Raw genomic sequence first — 19913 nt, 5'->3', positions numbered from 1 at the left:
TAGTAAGTCTGGCAATATTCATATTATTATTGTTTTCAACAATTATGAAAAGGCCAAAGCCAACAATGAATTGATCGTATTAACACATATTGTCTGTGTATTCCACTGTGCCACAGACCTCCATTGCTTTCCATAACTATTAAAAACACATCATTCAGCCACATCATTGCACTGGGTGACATATTCCTTTTATTACAAATAAACACAGGCACTGTAATTTATTTTGAGTTAATTCCATATACATCTTCCTGCTGACAATAACATTCACTATTACTCACACACTAGTATTTCAACTGTTTCCATCTTTGAGAATCATTACATTTCTGGGCAGTAACAAACAGATTTATTTGGAATTCATTTTTCACAAACAAGCCTGTCACGCCCATATTTCTTCATTCTCTTGGTATGGTATAAGGGGGCTGTTTAGGAGTTTTAGTTTGAAAGTTAATGTCTTCAGTCCTCGCTGTGTTTGATGGATTGGGATGGCACGCTATGAGGGATCTGGAGTTGGTTATTTTGTGGCAAAGCATAATATGCTACCGGCAAAAACCTATCTGGCTTATTGGCAACATTAGAACTCATCTCACACACACACACACACACACACACACACACACACACACACACACACACACACACACACACACACACACACAGTCAAGCTCTGTTTCGTCTCCAATATGCATGCATGCTAATTACACACTTGCGCTTGTTGACTAATGTATACCATATTCTGAGACGTATACAAACATGATACAAAGATCCACTCAAATGCTTTGCAAGTGTGTACACTTTAAGATGCATGCAGACATGGTTATTCAGTGTGGTGTGCTGTGAAATGGTTTTGTAAGGTTTGGAGAGGGGCCCTCGAAAAGGAGCTTGAACTATGTTGTGGTTTTACCCACGTCTCTGTTATGACGTTTATTAATGACTGGGTCGCCGTTGAAGTCTCATTGGCGCAGCATCCCGACACTTGCGTATGCTTGTAGTCATGCTTGTAGTTATGCCTGTTGTGTCTTGGTTACTACTTCTTTACCTGTGGTTCCACAAAGAGTTTTTCTTAAAGCTCAGTAGTAAAGGGGGTTCACATCAGCCAGTCTTGAAAAAAGCAATACACATCATCTATTTGTACGTATCATCTCCTGATCCAATTCACCCTATAACTTTACGGCATACAGTAATCTCTGATCCAAATGTAAACAAAGTGAAGTCACCACAAACATTTAAAACACCTAGAATGGAAACCAGCAATCACTAAAAGAATTGATAGATGTCTTAATATGAGTACTAAAACCATACAACAGCTACATCTTAGTTATTAGTAGACTCATTTTTTCAGTTATGAATAGTTGAGAAACCCCTCTTTCTCTTTCTCTCTGTTTTGCTGCTGTTCCCTCCTGTTACATCTATCTCTCTATCCAGATCCAGCAGTAACAGTGGGGGTCTTACCATCAGCAGTCTGCTGAAGGAGAAAGAAGGCTCAGAAGCTGCTAAATTCACCATGGATGAGCTTTGCTTGATCTGTAGCATCCTCAGTACTGCAGAGTACTGCCTGGCCACCACACAACAGGCATGCACACACAAACTAAGCACACTGATGCACAGACCTGAAGTATCTATGAATTCATGCCTTCAGTTGAACTGCAGAGGCATTATATATGCTATGGACAAGAGATGCCTATCATGTAGCAGTTACAGAATCTTTGACCTGTGTTTCATTAGTTTTTTAAGGAACTCAAAGTGGCAGTTGTGATTGCAATACACCCTGAGGTGTGAGGTTTCATCCATGCTGTCTTTTTGCAACACAGATACTGCAATTTTAAATCAGTATTTTTCAAAATAGACCAACAAACATTTAAAAGGATGCTGTCAAAATAATGCAGCTTTTATGTGTATATTCATGGTTTTATTTATGTTCCAGTTGGAAGAGAAACTAAAGGAAAAGGTGGATAAACTCCTCATGGAGAGAATAAATTTGACTGGGGAGATGGATACATTCAGCACGTAAGTGACAACTACAGACCAGCAATGTTTTTCTTACACAAAAGAGCCTACCTTCTATTATGTGAAGAGTATGTTTTAATGGTGTCAATTATTTACTTTGATGTTTTATCAGTGTGATCTCGAACAGTATCCAGCTACTTGTTCAAGATCTTGATGCTGCCTGTGACCCTGCTCTCACTGCCATGAGCAAGGTTGGACACACACACACATAATATCTTTAATCTTTAGTGTGTGTGTGTGTGTGTGTGTGTGTGTGTGTGTGTGTGTGTGTGTGTGTGTGTGTGTGTGTGTGTGTGTGTGTGTGTGTGTGTGTGTGTGTGTGTGTGTGTGTGTGTGTGTGTGTGTGTGTGTGTGTGTGTGTGTGTGTGTGTGTGTGTGTGTGTGTGTGTGTGTGTGTGTGTGTGTGTGTGTGTGTGTGTGACCAATCATCACTCAGAAACTTGAAAATGTCCACATTAAAAATATTTTATTCTTTTAATGTGTAATGCATTTACAGGGATTGCCATATAACCCTGACGATAAACAATATTTCTCTCTCTCTCGCTCTCTCTCTCTCTCAGATGCCGTGGCAGAGTGTGGAGCACGTGGGCGACCAGAGTCCTTATGTGACGTCAATCATCATGCACATTAAGCAAAATGTGCCGATCATCAGAGACAATCTGGCCTCCACGCGCAAATACTTTACACAATTCTGCATCAAGTTCACAAAGTACAATACACACACACACACACACACACGCAGTAATACTCACGTCATTGTTCTATCCATAAGCCATAATTAAAGGTTCCCAAAGTTGATATATTTGTCACTTTCTTTCCTTAGTTCTTTCATTCCCAAATTTATCAACCACCTGTTCAGATGTAAGCCTATTAGCATGGTGGGAGCTGAACAAGTAAGTTTAATCTCTAATTTAATTTATTTAATTACACTGGTATATATGTTTAATTGTGAATAACTGTTCTTATATGCCTGAACTTCTCTCTTGTGCCTCCTACTCCACCAGCTCCTCCTTGACACTCACTCCCTGAAGACCGTCTTGCTGGATCTGCCCTCAATAGGCTCCCAGGTGCTCCGTAAGGCACCAGCCAGCTACACCAAGATAGTGGTGAAAGGCATGACCCGTGCAGAGATGATCCTTAAGGTGAGGGGGGGGACTTTTGGCTGTGCAGCTTTCAGGTGCAAATTTGTTTTAAGGGCAAAACCTTCCTTAGATGAATGTTGGAAAAACACTCAACCTTGCTCTTAAGGCCAGTAGAGATTCCTTTAAACAGTTTACCTTTCACATATATACTCAGAATGAGCTTGTTTCTTTAACTGATGGATTTGAATGAGAACCTGAGTTCTTCTCTAAATACAGAAAGTTCCACTTAAAGACATTATCGGAGCCGCTTTATCTTTATGGGACACTTGAGATTTTATGACATTTAACTTGGGTGGCTAAATTCATGCTGGCCAATTTTACAACCAACGCTTCACTTTCTGACCTTTTAAAGGCTTGAAAGTTTAGATAGACCCTTTTGTGTGAGTGCGGTCTGAAAGAGTTTTCTTTATCTATTGTTTGCCGTTGTACGGATTTAATGCTGAAACTCTGGCATATTCAGTTAAACACGAGCTTTGGTGTTGACGCTAACACTTGACCAAGAATAGTCTTACACAATCTGCAGCTAACTGCTTTTTCCGCTGATTGAGGTTCCATCGTTAGAAGCAATAAAAGACAACATTTTGTCTTAAAGTGTTTGTTTTGAGTCATTCACACAGATTATCTACTTAGAGTTTATTTTTGGCAGAATAATCCCTCAATTGTGTCTTTAACCCCACTCACAATAGCACTTTATAGACATGTTTCCATAAAATAACCCACCTCACATCGAGTTAGGAGGGAATAGGAATGGAGCTCATGCTCTACTGGCTAATGAGTGAGAGATGGGCCAACACAAGGCACCCACATTCTTTAACACAGTATGTGGTTGACCTTAAGCCAGTGGAAAGGTGTGAGTGAGTAGATCATGCAACCATGTGTCTACTCACAAATACATGTGCAGTATATAGGATGTTGTTTTCAGTGAGGAGAGCAAACACAGGATTCAGGCATTTAGCCTTGCCTCAGAAGTACCTTATGAGACCCTAGAGGACACTGGTATGTGGCTGCTGTAAATTAACCACACCCTAATTAACTGTCTCTGGAGTGTACAGAAATGCACACACATACACGCCTGTCCCTTAATTTCCCTTGGACTCCCGGGAGGCCTTCTTTCCTTCCTGAAGTTAATGTCATTGGACTGTCTTGATGTCTGTAGCAGTTAGTGTGACCTGCTCTAATCGTGCTATACTGTGCTATAATATTATGGTATAATATTGTAACTCATACACCCTGTCTTAGACTTGGGCCTCTAGGCACACTAACTTTGTTTGGTCTCAGACATTGACTGTCCAGCAAATCCTCTCACCATTTGAGATTTGATAGCCTCTGACTGTTTTCTACTGGGATGCACATTATTCCATATGGCCTGTTTCAGACTCTTCTTTGTTCCCTGGAAAAATGCTCTAAATGTACTGTATATACATGAATTTCCACTCATCTGCCACACATTACAAGGGCTTTCACATTATAGAATTATAGAACCCATTCACATCAGCGTTCACTGTCTGCTTTTTCTGAATTTGACTGCCAGCGGGCCCCTACAGTTGAAATGTGATCTATATGGCTTCTGAAGAACTCTTAGCAGACGTAACTGACGCTACTTGAAGGCCTCCGAGTGATTCACTTCAATTACTGTGACAGCAGAAGACAAAATAATAATTGTGGAGGCTAGAAATCTGTTACTACAATAATATTAAAAGAAAAATGCAAACAAACATCCTATAGAAGACAATTGTTAGTTATAATTAGACTGACAGACAAATGATAGAGTCCTAATAATTAAGATCCAATCAAGCATTGCATTTTGTCCCTGGTAGCAAGAAGGCATGCAAGGATGATGTCTCTGGGTTGCATCCTTCTAAAACCAACAACAACAATTTTGAAAAAGCTATACATAGATTTCTTCTGTTTTGGCCTTCGAGAGAGAAATCTCATATAAGTAGTATAAGAGAAGCTTTTGTACTGTGGCCAACATTTTACCCATCAACTTTGTGCAACATCAAGGTTCCTCACAGGTAATTGCTTCCACCTTGGGCTGAGACTGAAGCCTCTGAAAGACAAACCCATCGAAAGAGGGTCAATAAGAATTCCTCTGTCTAACCGTAACAATAGTTTTAAATTACGCTCTGTGATGCTGTGACTTGAAATTAAATCTGGCTTACCCCCACCAAAAAAACACAATCGAAGGAGCACTTTAAGGTTTTCAGTGCTCACTTTAACAGTTAAGCCCACTGCAGGATTCCCTGTACATTTCAAGCGTTGTTTAAGCTTATACATTCTTTAAACTGGAACAGTATTATTTTTGCAAATTATTTATACCTTGGTGAACTTGTATAAATAGTCCAGAGAGATAAACTGGAGTGTAAAAAAAAATAAAAAAGTGTTGTCTTAAAATTAGCTGGTCATATAATTATCTAATATATGAGCAGGTACTCTGTTTTTACTTGAGTGGTGTGAGATTGAGCAATACAAAAATAATTATTGACCAATGTAGGTTAGGGTATTTGCCATGTATACAACTGCAGTATTAGGGGACCACTAAGGTCTATATAAAAGCATCCAAAGAGCACCATGTCATGTCACCTTTAAGGATCTCACACTAATCACAACTATCCTCTTGATGTTTCAAATATATGTTAGTATATTTAAGTAACTGAACTATGCATGTAAGTAGTAGTAGAATGTAAGTAGCATTCATTTTATTATTTTTTTTTTAGCCACTTGGGAGCAGTGAAACAAGCTGTAAACACAACATTGACATATCACCTTATAAAGTTGTTACGTGTTAGCAAAAAACTAGCACACAGACAAACAAACATTTATTTGGGGTTTGTGGTGTTGACTCCTGAGGCAAATATATTTGGCTCGTGTTCACCAGCTAGCAGCTAACTTTTTTTTTTTCTGCTGTTTGTTGCTGGGCAGGTAGAATCATTGACATATATAAAATGTACCAACAGAGCCCATTGCTCTCAGTGCTTTCAAGCACTTTTCTGGTGATCACTAGCTTTACTGGGCAGTCTCCAACTGACAGAGACAACGTAAATGTGACGTGAACAACGTGTCTGGAAGTTGTTAGTCTTCTGGTAGCTGTGCCAAAAGAAATCTCAATCATTCCCAATCTGAGAGAGACGGAGAGTGTAGGTATATGTAAGGAGATAAGATAGGCACAGGCTAATTATTGATCACTAACATGCTAGTTAACATTAGTAATTAAGCCTAAACAGCTAACGTAAGTCGAAACTGCCTGCAAGCTTCTCCTGTACTGTACGGTAATTCCTCTACTATGCGACAGTAAGTCACTTGGTTATGACTTCAATCGTTAGCCTATTTTTATAAAAACGTCTGCTACGGAGCCATAACATGAGATACAAGGTAATGGAGCCTTTTATACATTGTTGTGTTTCTTTAGAAATAAACAATGGACAGATAGAGTCTTTAAACGCTTCAGATGTTATTCGCTGTCAAAGTGACGTCAAAATGGAATGGCAGTCAATGGGATGCTAACGGGGGGGGTGATCACTTTGTAGCATCAAAATGACGCCATAGGAGCTATGCGTTCTGAAGCGAAGCTTACCCCCTTGGGTAGAATACAGTAGTTTATCAGAGCGTATTTGCTAAAAAAAGCTGCATTCTGCCGAAAAGAGTGGTAAGACTGAACCAAAACAATGAAGTGTGGTGTCCTAAAACCGATGAGCTTAAAGATGCTAAAGCGGTTTTTAAAGCTGAGGGGAACTGTGATACTTGACTGTGGGTTTATTACTACTATTCTTATCCATTGGTAATATAAGAAAATTGATTAAAGCAGCTTTAAACTGATTCAGTATTGACTCGCGCTTCAGTTCACAGAGTTATCACAGTATTTTTAAGTTAAGTTTCCAATTCTTTGTGTAGCTATCAAAGTATCTCCTTTTAGTGTTAAGATGAATCTATGTGGGTTGTCTGTTTTGTGAGCCAGTGCTTAGTTGTGTTTAAAGTGCATAGGATTCTTTCTGTCTGTCTGAGACGGCCTCTCCTGGCCGGTACGATGCCTGTGAGACGTGGCTGTTTTCCACGCTCTTCCAGCCCAGCCAACCATTGCTCCAGCTCTCTCTCCCACCTCTGAAGTTCTCTTCTGGGGAGTTCTTAAAAGGCAACCCCCCTTCCCCACCCACCCTTGTTCAGCCTGAATGCCCCCCTCCCCCCCTCCTCCCCCATGTTACCCTTGCTTTCCCTTTTTATGCCCGTTTTCATTCTTAAACTCCCTCTCCTCCTTTCTTTCTCATTTTTACAAGGTCCCTACAGGCCTTTCTCTTGGCCTGACTCCAAGACAGTTGCTAAGTAAATCACTCAGTCAGCAGGGCTAGTATGAACGCTAAGAATTCCACACGATCCTGAACCTTTCATGCCTGCTCTTCCCTCTCTTTCTCTCCTTCTTCTGATTGTTAAACTCTCCCTCCCTGTGCAGCTCGCCACCTTATGTATTTTTATACATTTACCTTGAGTAAAAAGATTAAACACTGAAAGGACAGATTGAGTCTTTTTTAGAAGTAAAGTAGAAACATTTTGTGAGATGATCCCTGCGTGTATACGTATGCATGAGATGGGAGGTGGGGGTCTGTCAGCCATGTGTTGATCTGACTGCTTTGGAGCGGCTGCAAGAAATGTTACCCGAACCCCATTTTCCAGTCTTTATTGTTGGAAAAAAAAATAACAATAGAATCCAATCCAGAAAGACATGTGCCCCATTAAACTATTTCAGCCTGCTCTTGATTATGATTTTTGCTCAGACTCATTATACCCCCCAAAATAATTACCGGTAAAACCAATTCTTGCCCACCGATGCATGGAGTAATTGGCATGTAAACAGGAAGAAGAAAAAACAGTGAGGAGCTCCTAAATATAGAACCATAGTCGCAACTTTATTTGCAGCTAGAACTACTTGGTTTTGTCAGTTTGTAGCCCCCCTTTTCCCTCATTTGGGCCATAGCTGCCCCATGTGGGATCATTTAAAGATCTCTTGAGTTGTCCCGTGATGGTTCACAGGAAAGGAGGGAGGGGTGAAACCAACATTAAACTCTACTTCTCTGCAGGTGGTGATGGCCCCACATGAACCACCAGTGGTGTTTGTTGATAACTACATCAAGCTCCTGGCTGATGGAAATCCTGAGACCTTCCAGAAGATTCTGGACATGAAGGTCAGTTGGTAATTCAGTAATTCATAGAATTTTTTGGAAAAACAAGTAGCTTTCCTGTTAAGGGTTAGATGAGAAGATTGATACCACTCTCATATCTGTATCTTCAATATGGAGCTGGACCTGGTTAGCTTAGCCTAGCTTAGCTTAGCTTATCAGGGGGAAACGGCAAGTCTGGTCCTGTTCGAAGGTCACAGAATCTGCCTACCAGCACCTCTAAAGCTAACTTATTAACCTCTAGAAACACCACTCTCCAATAAAACCCCAAATTGTAGTTTTTTGACTTTGCTGTTTGTATGGAATAAACAAACAAGATATAACGTGTCATTTAGTGAGCTTTAGAGGTGCTGGTAGGTGGATTTTGTTGTGTTTTGGACAGAGCCAGGCTAGCGATTTACCTCTGCTTCCAGTCTTTATGCTAAGCTAAGAACACCGGTTGCTGGCTGTAGCTTCAACTTGAACATACAGTACAAGTTTGAGGCTGGTATTTATTTTCTCATCTAATGCCGCGTTCTATTTACCTCGGAACGAGGTCTAAGTCGGAAACACGCCCCCTAACCTCGGATTTACGAGCTCGGAACTCGGACAACCTCGCAGTAGCCCGAGTTCAAAATCCAACATGGCTGCCCCCTGTATCAACAGTTGTGAAAGCTGCAGTAACATAAAGTTATAAGCACTTCTGTCTTATTTGTTATTATTATTATAGACTTATTGTCACTAAATCAGTCGTTCACACAGGCATGTTCAACTTCTATCTGTGTAAATGTTTTTATGCTGTTTGCATGCACAAAAAAACGTGATGTGTGTTATCAACTGGTATTGCTAACAATAGCTAACCGGGCTAGAGCTAATGAAAACAATGAAAATCCGACTTTTAAATAGAACGCATTCAACTCAGGTATGACGTCATTCCCAGTTCCGAGTTCCGAGGTAAATAGAACGCGGCATAACTTTTAGCAAAAATGCCAACAAAAAAAGCAATTTGTGTATTTCCCAAAATGTTAAACTTTTGCTTTGACATTGTAATTTTGAATTAGCTCTCGCTTTGACTCTGTAATATGTTTTTATTTTTTTCCTATAATTCTGTTTTGCATATCCTATGTATAACCTGTTACTGTGAACCAACACACCAACCCAGTTTTGCATTTTCCACTTGTTTGGTGTATTAAGAGAGTTTTTGTTAATACTTTGTGATATCCCCTGTGTGTACTTGTGTGTGGATGTATGTGAAGGGTCTGAAGCGCAGTGAACAGAGCAGCATGTTGGAGCTCTTCAGGCAGAGGCTACCCACTCCACCGTCCGGGGCCGACGGCGGCTCCTCTCTCTTCAGTACACCTACCCCTGAGCAGGAGTCCTCCCGCATCCGCAAACTAGAGAAACTCATCAAGAAGAGACTGTGAACAGACACACGCTGAAATCGTATCTTGAAAATGAAAACGGCTGAAGGCTGGGATGGTCATCACGTCTCTTGCAGTAATTCATCTCAAAGACTTCATTATGCTCCATTCAGTTATTGTGGAGAACGAGCAAAAAGTTGACTGAATTTTCTGACTGACAGTACAATGAACCCAAACTGACGTTGGATTATCAAGAAACTTCCTCAAACTCTCCTCACATATGTCATTTAGTTCTGCAATTCCCCACCTTTCTTTCAGTGTGTGCACTCAGAAAAACGACTGTAGTGCTTTTCACTAAAACTAGAGAGCCTCTGGCTGCCTCTCTGGGTGTCTAATCCACAATGATTACAGGCCACCTGATCTTAACTGAAATGGTTTTCTGAACATAACGCTTTTTAAAGATCGACATTGGGTTTTCCTCAACTATTTGAATTTCAATTGGGGGTTACCGGGTTGAAATTTGTATGCCTCTCTGCTGTCCGCAGTGTCGGGACAGTTTGTGTGAACAGTAACCTAAAATGAATCGCTGACTCCGGGTTTAGATTCCCCAAGTCTGGGACAAAGAGAATCTTTGAATTTACTGCATCTTCAGACCGACATGAGGCTTTGTCTTTGCATTTAAAATCCCTCTAGGTTGACTTGGAAATTAGAACCAGTAAGCTAAAGTCTTATAACTTGGGCCGTTGCCTGGGGTGTTTACGATATGTGTACATACATGTGTGTGCAGCCAGTCTTATTTAACAGTCCAACATATTCTTTGATAATTTAATCCTCTGTCACCTTTGCATTGACATGATAACAAGGTTTTGTTATAGTGTATTTATCAATCCCTCCATATCCATAAGGTAAATTACACTCAGATAACAGAATGGGTTTGTCTCAATACTTTGCTAAGTGATCTCTGGGTCTCTGAAGCTACTCCCTCATGCATCCTCAGCAGTGTCAAATACAGTACATCACCACACTCTTGGAGAAAAAGAAAAATGGCTATTTATTTGAAGTCAATGCCCTGATCACTGGTTTTAATGCCAATGCCACTCAGCTGTAGTAAAACAAGTACATGTGACTTTATTAGTGTACACATTTCTGCCTTCAGGTACAAAATGTTGCTTGTTTGTATTGTCTGAATTGTATGCTACACAAGCAATTGTTGAACACTATTAAAACATTGCCACCATTTCCCCTTGTGCTTCATCAAATGTATTTGAACATTTGAATCTGCTTCAATTTGAACATTATGTACAATACCAGGAAAAACTAGACCATCTTGTGATGGGCTCACACCAGCTGTGACGCCAATCAGGCCAGGGGTCTAAAGTGGTGGGACCCCCCCCCCCTACTTCTAGCGACCTTGCTCGGACCAAACCCATTTTCAAACTCTGCTTTTATTTTGATGTCAACAACACACCTGTAAAGTTTTTTGGTGTCTGCCAGGGGCGTAAAGTGGGGGGGACCAGGGCTGTTGGATCATACGCAGGCCAGGCACCAGGATGAAATGACTGTGAAGGTGCAATTTCTTTTAATAAAATAAAATTCTACTTGTCTTTGAGTGTTGTCTACCCACCTTCCCAACAAGCTGGAACGCCAAGGTGGTTATCAATGGATTCCTCACTTCTAGTTAATAGGATACCAATAGCTTCATTCTGGCATTAAAACTGCTACAGCCTCTGGAAGACATTAGCCTAGATGTCGTGGACCGTCAGATCAGTGTGAGGTAAATAGCCCCTTTGTTTACCTCATAACGATCCTGTTTGACTCATAAGGTGAAAACAATATCAGCATCGCTGTCGCTGCTGGTATATATCGGTGGCGACTGATTTTACATTTTGTTTTATTTTCCTACATCCATGGATTTTACCAGGATCCAATTTTGAATGAGGGGCTGGAAAAGTTCCCATGACAAGCCCCGTCTCTGGTTTCCACGTATCCTCCATCCAATCAGAAAGCCAAATTCTTCAAAAAGGCGTTTCCTTGCGTGCGTTTATGGCTCTGAAGGCCCCTTTGAGGGAAAAAAGAAGTTTGAAGACGAGCCGCGGGCAGCAGGACTCCCTCACATCCTCTGCTCAGTTCAAAAGCGGCCAGACTTCCCCATCCCTTTAAACACCTTCACCGCGGAGTTGGGTTATGCTTCGATATTTTTGAATGTTAAAGTAAAGGACAGTTTTTAATTGTCGTGTTTTGAAGGTCTGGCGGTCAGAGGACTGCATTAACGCCCGGTTAATGATATTTCCAGCGGGCAGCTGTGCATCCTGCCCCCGGGAAAAGGTTTGCACAACACCGTGGGACTTTGCAACAAACCCGTAGACGAAAAAAAACACGGAAAAGGAACTGCAATCTGGAAGTATTTCTCTTTCGTAATCAGCGTTTCAGTCGCTGGTCTTTTGCAACTTTTAACCAGAAATGGTTGGCAGGTTCAACTTGTCAAATGTATGTGAAGGAGATCCACTGGATATGAGTTGCAGGGCTGATAGAGGACTTGACAGCCCGGATTCCGGGTTACCCCCGAGTCCGAGCCCCAGCGCATGGCTGCTGCCTGTGTGTGCGGATAAAGCCGGGGGCGTGAGCCCGGTGTCTGAAGACGAGGGCAGGGGCTCCCTGGTAGGTAAAACTACTCCTTGATTAACGTTAAATGCTGTTAAAGCAATGAACTCCCTTTTGGAGTTATGGAAAACGACCACAAATTTCATGTGAACACAACTTTAAATGCCAGTATATTTGACATGGAAGACTTGGCATATAGGGCTACTAGTAGGAATTTAGTATTGCAAACCTGCTAGTTTCCATAATGCTTAAGTAAATGTTATAGGGTAGTTCATCCCACAAATTGCAGGTTGTCTTGCATTGGAATAACGTTGGATGTTGCCACTGCACACAGGAAGTTAACTCTGAAACTGTCAAACATGCCCATTGTTTTGACCCTCCCATTTTTAGTTAAATTTCTATAGGTTTGTGGAAGTTCTTTGACAATAACACTTTAGATATCCCTGCGAGAACGTGCTGCATGTTCTGGCCGACTGGAGAAAGTGGGTCACTTGGCAATGAACTAGATCTATGAGAATGTACAGTATTGGCTCCTTATGACTTATTGACTGTCCGGCTGATTTTTGCATTGCAGGTTCCAGTTTTACCTACTGGATCTTTCCAGCAGCTACACCCATTGTCCTTTGGGGAGGGCATAGCACTTGATCCATTACCGTCGAAGGAAATAAGGTGGGTTCACTTGGTTAGTTTTGGTATAGTCCGTATCCTCGATGTTCCACTTCCGGGATTGCTCCGTTGCAAACGGAAATTCCGCTGGATTTCACTTATTTAGGCCGGATATCCGTTGCCTTGGGCTTCCTTTTTGTGTTGGCATTTTAAACTCCGGTCAGTTTATAAGGGCTATACCTTTTCTAAGATCTCTGTGGGGTAAATCCAGACAGCTAGCTAGACTATCTGTCCAATCTGAGTTTTATGTTGCACCACTAAAATAACTTTTGAACGTTCCACAAAAACAAGTTCCTTCTCAAGGCTATTTTGCAGCGCCACCGCAGCTTTTCCCCGTGCTTAGCACCACCCAAGACGATTGTGATTGGTTCAAAGAAATGCCAAAAAACCAGACCGTGTTTTTCTCCCATCCCGGAATGCTGTGTGGACCAACCAGACCCACGGTGGAGGAAGGTTCGGCAAAGCGAGAATAGTTTTGGTATGACCTGTTCTGTGCAGCAATAGACCTGCTGGAGGATATTCAGAAAAATGACATACCATGAAGACATGCAGGCTGTAGTATTTTGACTTAAATATGTACCAAGATAACTAATAAAGTGTGTATATAGGCAAACAAGAGTGGACTTGGACAGACCATTCATTGTAGTGTAATGGATAGTTGGTGCAGGTGGGATGCAGACTAGTTTCACTCCATTGTTTTGCACCAGATTAAACCATTACATTTTCCCTCCTCCACAGATACACCTCATCCGTGCACTACGACTCGGACCGCCATTTCATCCAGGGTGTGGCCCTGTTGCCTACAGGCCTGGGCCTTGAACACTGCAGGCAGACCATCATGGCCATGCCCCACAGTACCTGGCGCCACTACAAGACACAACTGGAGTTCCAGCCTCGCCATCGGCCGCAGCACTTCAAGAGTACCACCATCGTCTTCCCTAAGAAAACCAGCGCCCTCTACACCACAGAGCTGAGCTACAATTGCCACCGACTGTCCAAACGTTTCCTCTCCAGCGTGGAGCTGGAGGCTGCTGGTCGCAGAGAGCTACCTCAGTGAGGGAGGGGACAGGTGGCTGGGGACACGCATCCCCTATACTGTAGCTCCCCAAAGGCTGGCTGCCATTTGACCTGCTGTGTTGTCTTTTTACACGTGTGTTATCTTTTTAAGTATTCTTCCTAAGCTGTGGACAGGAAGTACCTCTGCTGTGATGTTACAGATATCAGAGGTGACAAGACATGGACAAAGTGGGTAAAATATCCATTCAGTCCATGTCTTCATGTTTATATTCCTGCCAAAGGATGATCAATCAGTTGGAATGGTTATTTTATTAAATGCTTCACTTTGCAGCTTGTTGGTTTTCAGAAGCATATGCTCATATTTTAGTTTTTACTGGCTGTAGAATTGGCTCATATGGAGATGAGGAGAATACACATTTGCCCTCAGCAGAGGAACTCTCCTCATGTCGCATCAAGCTGGTCAAGTAAACCGAATGATTGATTGGTTTAAAATTTGAACGATGAGGCCCGCCTCAGTTCAAGGAATTAGTTTGTAATCATAGAGAAAATTTCTTTTAAAACTACTAACTTAGAATATGGTTCAAAGTGACTCATGCAAAGCAGAGGAAAGGAAAATGAAATGTGGTGCTGGGGTTTGGGTGTATGCTAAGAAATCACTAATGTATCCACACTGTACAACGGGTGTGGTAAAAATACTGAACGCATGTTTCTTCACAGGGTATTGTGTGTTTCTGCACAACATAGACACAAGCTAAGCTCTTCTCAAGCCTCCTCTCTGTCCACTGTGTATAGCTGCGATTCATAATGTATTATCAAAATGTTGGTAGATTAAGGGAACTTTTCTTTTAGGTAGTATAGATGGATAATGAGTGTGGAGTTTACTAAAAAGTGGATATTATTTTTGATATCACTCACTGGCTTACTAGTGAAAATAACAAGGTGCATTCCACTGCCACCACTTCCTTTGGCTTTACTTGGATTGAAATTGTATTTATAATGTTTGAATTTTAGGTTCTGAGATTTTATCAGCTGTTTAACGGGTCTCTCCACAGACAGAAAGGGATATTTTTGTGATGCCCTTTGTGCCATATTAATGTGTGTTGATGCTTCTTTGTGATATTAGTCACTAATTCAGTGTGAGTTTGAAATAAAGTGTTCATCAGTTCAACAATTTTATATTTCGTGAGGTGGTGGCCTACAAAATCACAAATACACTAACACACTTTGACCACAGGAATGTCATGTATAAAGAAGCTGTTGGTTTGCGGATGATAAAGTAATGCTTACGTTCTTCAGAAGAGATACATTTGAAGGTTTTTATGAATGCCATTGAGCGGATGATCTACTGTGCAGCTGAGATAATCAAACCTCAGCAAAATCATTCAAACATCTCGGTAGATGGATTTGCTATTGATCTGTTCAGGTAGGAAAACGATATACCGGATTTTGGGTGAACTGTCGCTTAAGACTCCTCACAAGGAGAGATGGTTTTTAGAATTGTGATGCTTTAATGCCCTACTGTGGCCAGAGAGGGAAAGTACTGCCATTCCAGAGGGAGGTTGATTCTGTTCTTCAAATCACATTTTCAAAATTAAAGATTTATAACGATTTGCTGTTGACTTGGCGCTACACAGTGGAGACACTGAAAAATGGGGATAATTGAGATAACATGCAATTGAACCAGTGACAAAAATTACACCATACAAAATCAGTACATTGTAAAGTTAGAGTAGGTCAGCCCCAGTCTTTAGAAAAAGTGCCATTTGGAAAAATTGCTCTAGTAGTCACTGTAAATGATTACAGTGACAAAATAAAAAAACCTCTTCTGATATCAGCCAGAAGTTTGTAACGTTTGGCTTTTTTAGGTACAAATAACATTAAACATTACATCCAACACATAATCTCTCTCTCATATGACCACTATGTCTGTTCTAATCTGGCTCCAGAGTGTTTAAAAAAATAAAAAGTACTGCATAATTAGTACAGTTGCAAAGATTAATTGAAGATTAGTTGTCAACTATTAAATTAATCTCCAACTATTTTGATAATTGATTAATTGGTTTGAGTAATTTGGTTAAAAAGAAAATTAAAATTCTATGATTCCAGCTTCTTAAATGTGAATATGTTCTGTTTTTCCTCAAGGCCAGTAAACTTAATATCTTTGAGTTGTGAAAACAAGACATGAAAACATCATCTTGGGCTTTGGGAAACACTGATTGTCATATTTCACCATTTTCTGACATTTTTTAGACCAAACAACTAATCGAGAAAATAATCAAGAGATTAATCGACAATGAAAATAATCGTTAGTCGCATTCCTAATGATTAGTGCTTATTCCATGAATTCAATTTCTTGAGCATTTCTGTGCAAGAGAGGATTCCTCAGAAGGTGTCTCCACCATTAGCAGTCCTGACCTGGTGAAAGCTGAGAAACGGTAGGTATTGGGTAACTTATTATCTTCTCAGTGTATTTCACTGTTTGTCTTTTTACTACACATTTCACCCACTGTTGCACTGATGGAGTTGCTTTTCACAACCTGCCAAGTTTTGAGTTTATCAGTTGACACTAATAATAATAATAATAATAATATTGAAGATCGACTAACTTTGCATTTATTTTATTTTATCCATAGTGTCCTCTATATGTTGTCTACATATTTTATCATGAATAGTTAATGTAATTTGGTGCTCCAAATGTAAAATTTAATAGTTTAAGGTATTAACTATGTCTATCAAACCTAAGCAATGGCCTTTTCAAGGACATTGAGCCCTTTCAGCTAGTTATTGAAAACTCGAAAACTACCTTTTCCCAACATAACATGAAGGCAGCATTGACGTGGGCGTATCCATGGATCTATGGGTCCATCCACGGTGGGTGTATCCATTGACATATCGCTCTAACATCAAACACCATTGTTACCTTTTTTAATATTAATATTTAATTTTAATATATAGAATATATATTACGTAAAATGAGCTTTTTACAACCTACTATTAACATTGGTGGATAGATGTTTAGGATTTGAAAAATAAAAAATAAAAATAAACACAAAGAGCGTTGTATGACGTAGCTATGGGTTCAGAGGTCGTAAACACACGCCTACATTATTTTTCCCGCATGGTGGACTGTCGTTGTTTATTATTGTTCCGATGCAAAGCTCGTTATATATGTGTAGCTATATGTATGTGACTATGTGTAATTGTTCTCGTCTTTGAAACAATGAAATAGATGTCAGACGTCACAACCTGTCCATGAACGGAACTCTTGTATTTGAGCTTGTTAGCTTGTTATGCTAGCTAGCTTACAACGCTACTGGAGAGAAATGAAGACCTCTAATGGTAACACCAGTGTCATGGACATGTTTGAAAAGGGAAAGGTCCTGAAAATATGTGCTCCAATGGTTCGATATTCAAAGTAAGTATAGTCGGTTGTATTTCTATATAGGTAACGTTATATTAATTTCATTACTAAGCCATTTGAATTTGCAATAAAAGTATACAACGAGACATGAGACAGTACAGTATACAACTATCCAGTATTGTGTGTCTGTTGCACACTATGCCCAATCAAGTATTTGTTCTATCCATAGGCTCGCATTCAGGTCCTTGGTGAGGAAATACAACTGTGATATCTGCTTCACCCCAATGATAGTTGCTGCTGACTTCATGCGATCTGTCAAAGCCAGAGACAGTGAATTCACTACCAATGAGAGTGAGTGGCAATATGAGCTGTAATAGTGTAATACCATAATGTCTTGCTGCACCACCACTTCTAATGCACACCATATTTACACAAATGTGTTACTAATTGTGAGCTTTGCACATAGTCATATTGTCATAGTCTTGAGAAATGATTTTATTACAGTTGTTTGTTATTCCTTTTCCTCCTCAGGTGACCGGCCCCTAATCGTGCAGTTTGCCTCCCATGATGCCCAGACTCTGGCTGATGCAGCCTGTGTGGTAGCACCTTTCTCAGATGGAGTTGACCTCAACTGTGGCTGTCCCCAGAGGTACAGTTACTGACCGCCCAATACGTTTTGGCTTCCGGTCACTTTTTAAATTTTTTTTATCACTCTCTTATTTCAGCATTTTGATTTTATATAGCATCAAATGCTCACCGTTTCACATTCATTTCTAATAGAATAATAAAAATAGTATGTTTGTGTTTTCATCCTTTTACATGCTAATTAGGTGTTACAATGATGGACAATTGTACAGAAATCTATTAAACCCTGTGCCCCCTGAACATGTCTGCAAATCTTTAAGATTTTTTTAATCTAAGTTGTTTGATTAACTTTATCGTTGTGTTTTCAGATGGGCCATGTCAGCAGGGTTTGGTGCATGCCTCATTAACAAGCCTGAACTTGTCAAAGACATGGTCAGACATATCAGAAACCAAGTGGACAATCCAAACTATACAGCGTCCATCAAAATAAGGTAAAAAAAAAAACCTGAAGCAGTTTGACATTAAACTTGATTATTATATGATATTATTTCGTTCACCAGAGAGCACTGACAAGTTTATTTTTCAACTGTAAAATGTCCCGCTCAGTATTCTTGGTCACAATAAAAAAAAATGGAAGTTATCTGGAAGAAGAATATTTGTTCAGGTTTATGTTAGAAAAATTACTATCAGACAATATTGTTTTGGGAAGTTTGGGGTCCCCTGCTGGAGCTGCTCCCCCCGCGACCCGACACCGGATAAGCGGACGAAGATGGATGGATGGATGGACAATATTGTTTTGGGATTTTTTTAATTTCTATTAGTGTCTTCCTCAATAATCCAATATCGATTGGGCTGTATATCATACCATACCTGGTTTAAAAAAAAAAAAAAAAAAAAAGAGATTTAAAGGTTTTCATTTCACCCACAGAATTCACAAGGACCTGAGGCGGACAGTGGATCTGTGCCAGAAGGCTGAATCAGCAGGTGCGTCATGGATAACGGTCCATGGCCGCACAGCAGAAGAACGCCACCAGCCAGTTCATTATGATGCCATTAAGACAATCAAGGACAGCGTATCCATCCCTGTCATTGCTAATGGGGACATAAAGTACCTCCGTGATGTGGAGTCGACTCACCAGCTTACTGGTGTCGATGGTAGGTTTGTGTTTAACAAGTCGCACTCTTGAACAAGTACTGTAAATTCATCAACTTATGATAGATGCATAAATGCCAATCTTTTTTTATTTTTTATTTGTTAATGTCTTGTTTGTTTGGATTTGCTTTTTAGGTGTGATGGCTGCACGGGGTTTGCTTGCTAACCCTGCTATGTTCGCTGGCTATGAGGATACTCCTTTGGAGTGTATATGGGACTGGGTGGACATCTCTATAGAGCAGGGCACTCCATTCACCTGCTTCCACCACCATCTTATCTACATGCTGGAGAGGGTTAGCTCCCAGCCTGAGAGAAAAGTGTTCAATTCTCTATCCAGTACATCAGCTGTAATAGATTACCTCCAGAACACATATGGGTCAGTGGATGGTCTGGGATCATGAGAATATTGAAATGTGATATTGTTGATTTTAGTATTATGATTTTATTTCCACACCAAATAAAACTGCAAAGCTATAAGTGTATCACTGATGTCTGTCTTTATTGCTATTTGTTCTCCCGTCGAGCCTTCGTTAAACAGTAATCGTGTAGTTAATTAAACAGAAGATCTAGTTATTATTAATGTTTGTCCTAAGCATTAAGGAGTACATGTTAATACATAATGAGGCTTGATTGATTTTGCTTCTCAATGAGCACGTGTAACATGGGGCATACTAATGATAACGAGAATTTTGATCAGTTTAATCTATAAGAAAATTTTATGAAGTGCAGTATTCTCTATAAATGTTACAACTATCAATACGTCTTTTTATTGAGTCTATGCAGTGAGAAAAGAATATAAAAAACTACAATGTTGTACTGGTACAATGGCTCTTATTTGTTCCTGTTATTGACAATGATCACGTCTTTATGTGTTTG

The 19913-nt window shown here is 40.3% G+C and overlaps 3 protein-coding genes across 4 annotated transcripts in view; all 3 read left to right on the top strand.

Annotated features, from left to right (window-relative positions):
- Positions 1 to 10893, top strand: part of vps53 (VPS53 subunit of GARP complex) — a 29230-nt gene extending 18337 nt beyond the window's left edge. For both annotated transcript variants that reach the window (XM_028574357.1, XM_028574356.1), the window contains exons 15-22: positions 1423 to 1570; positions 1922 to 2004; positions 2117 to 2195; positions 2565 to 2713; positions 2828 to 2897; positions 3009 to 3146; positions 8216 to 8320; positions 9550 to 10893. In XM_028574357.1, the coding sequence (XP_028430158.1) occupies positions 1423 to 1570; positions 1922 to 2004; positions 2117 to 2195; positions 2565 to 2713; positions 2828 to 2897; positions 3009 to 3146; positions 8216 to 8320; positions 9550 to 9717 (940 nt within the window). In that variant the 3' untranslated portion in view covers positions 9718 to 10893. The remainder of the gene's footprint in view (positions 1 to 1422; positions 1571 to 1921; positions 2005 to 2116; positions 2196 to 2564; positions 2714 to 2827; positions 2898 to 3008; positions 3147 to 8215; positions 8321 to 9549) is intronic.
- Positions 10894 to 11716: 823 nt separating this feature from the next.
- rflnb (refilin B) lies at positions 11717 to 15114 on the top strand. The gene is made up of 3 exons (XM_028573553.1): positions 11717 to 12312; positions 12830 to 12924; positions 13660 to 15114. The coding sequence occupies exons 1-3, from the start codon at positions 12115 to 12117 to the stop codon at positions 13976 to 13978; spliced, it is 612 nt and encodes a 203-aa protein (XP_028429354.1). The 5' UTR covers positions 11717 to 12114; the 3' UTR covers positions 13979 to 15114.
- Positions 15115 to 17018: 1904 nt separating this feature from the next.
- dus4l (dihydrouridine synthase 4-like (S. cerevisiae)) lies at positions 17019 to 19519 on the top strand. The gene is made up of 6 exons (XM_028573925.1): positions 17019 to 17353; positions 17529 to 17650; positions 17831 to 17948; positions 18253 to 18375; positions 18813 to 19039; positions 19173 to 19519. Exons 1-6 carry the CDS (start codon positions 17229 to 17231, stop codon positions 19436 to 19438), a joined length of 981 nt encoding a protein of 326 aa, XP_028429726.1. The 5' UTR covers positions 17019 to 17228; the 3' UTR covers positions 19439 to 19519.
- Positions 19520 to 19913: the final 394 nt, after the last annotated feature.

This window comes from Perca flavescens, chromosome 3, assembly GCF_004354835.1.
Source record: "Perca flavescens isolate YP-PL-M2 chromosome 3, PFLA_1.0, whole genome shotgun sequence".
Classification (NCBI taxonomy): Eukaryota; Metazoa; Chordata; class Actinopteri; order Perciformes; family Percidae; genus Perca; species Perca flavescens.
This window is presented reverse-complemented; position numbering and strand designations above follow the sequence as displayed.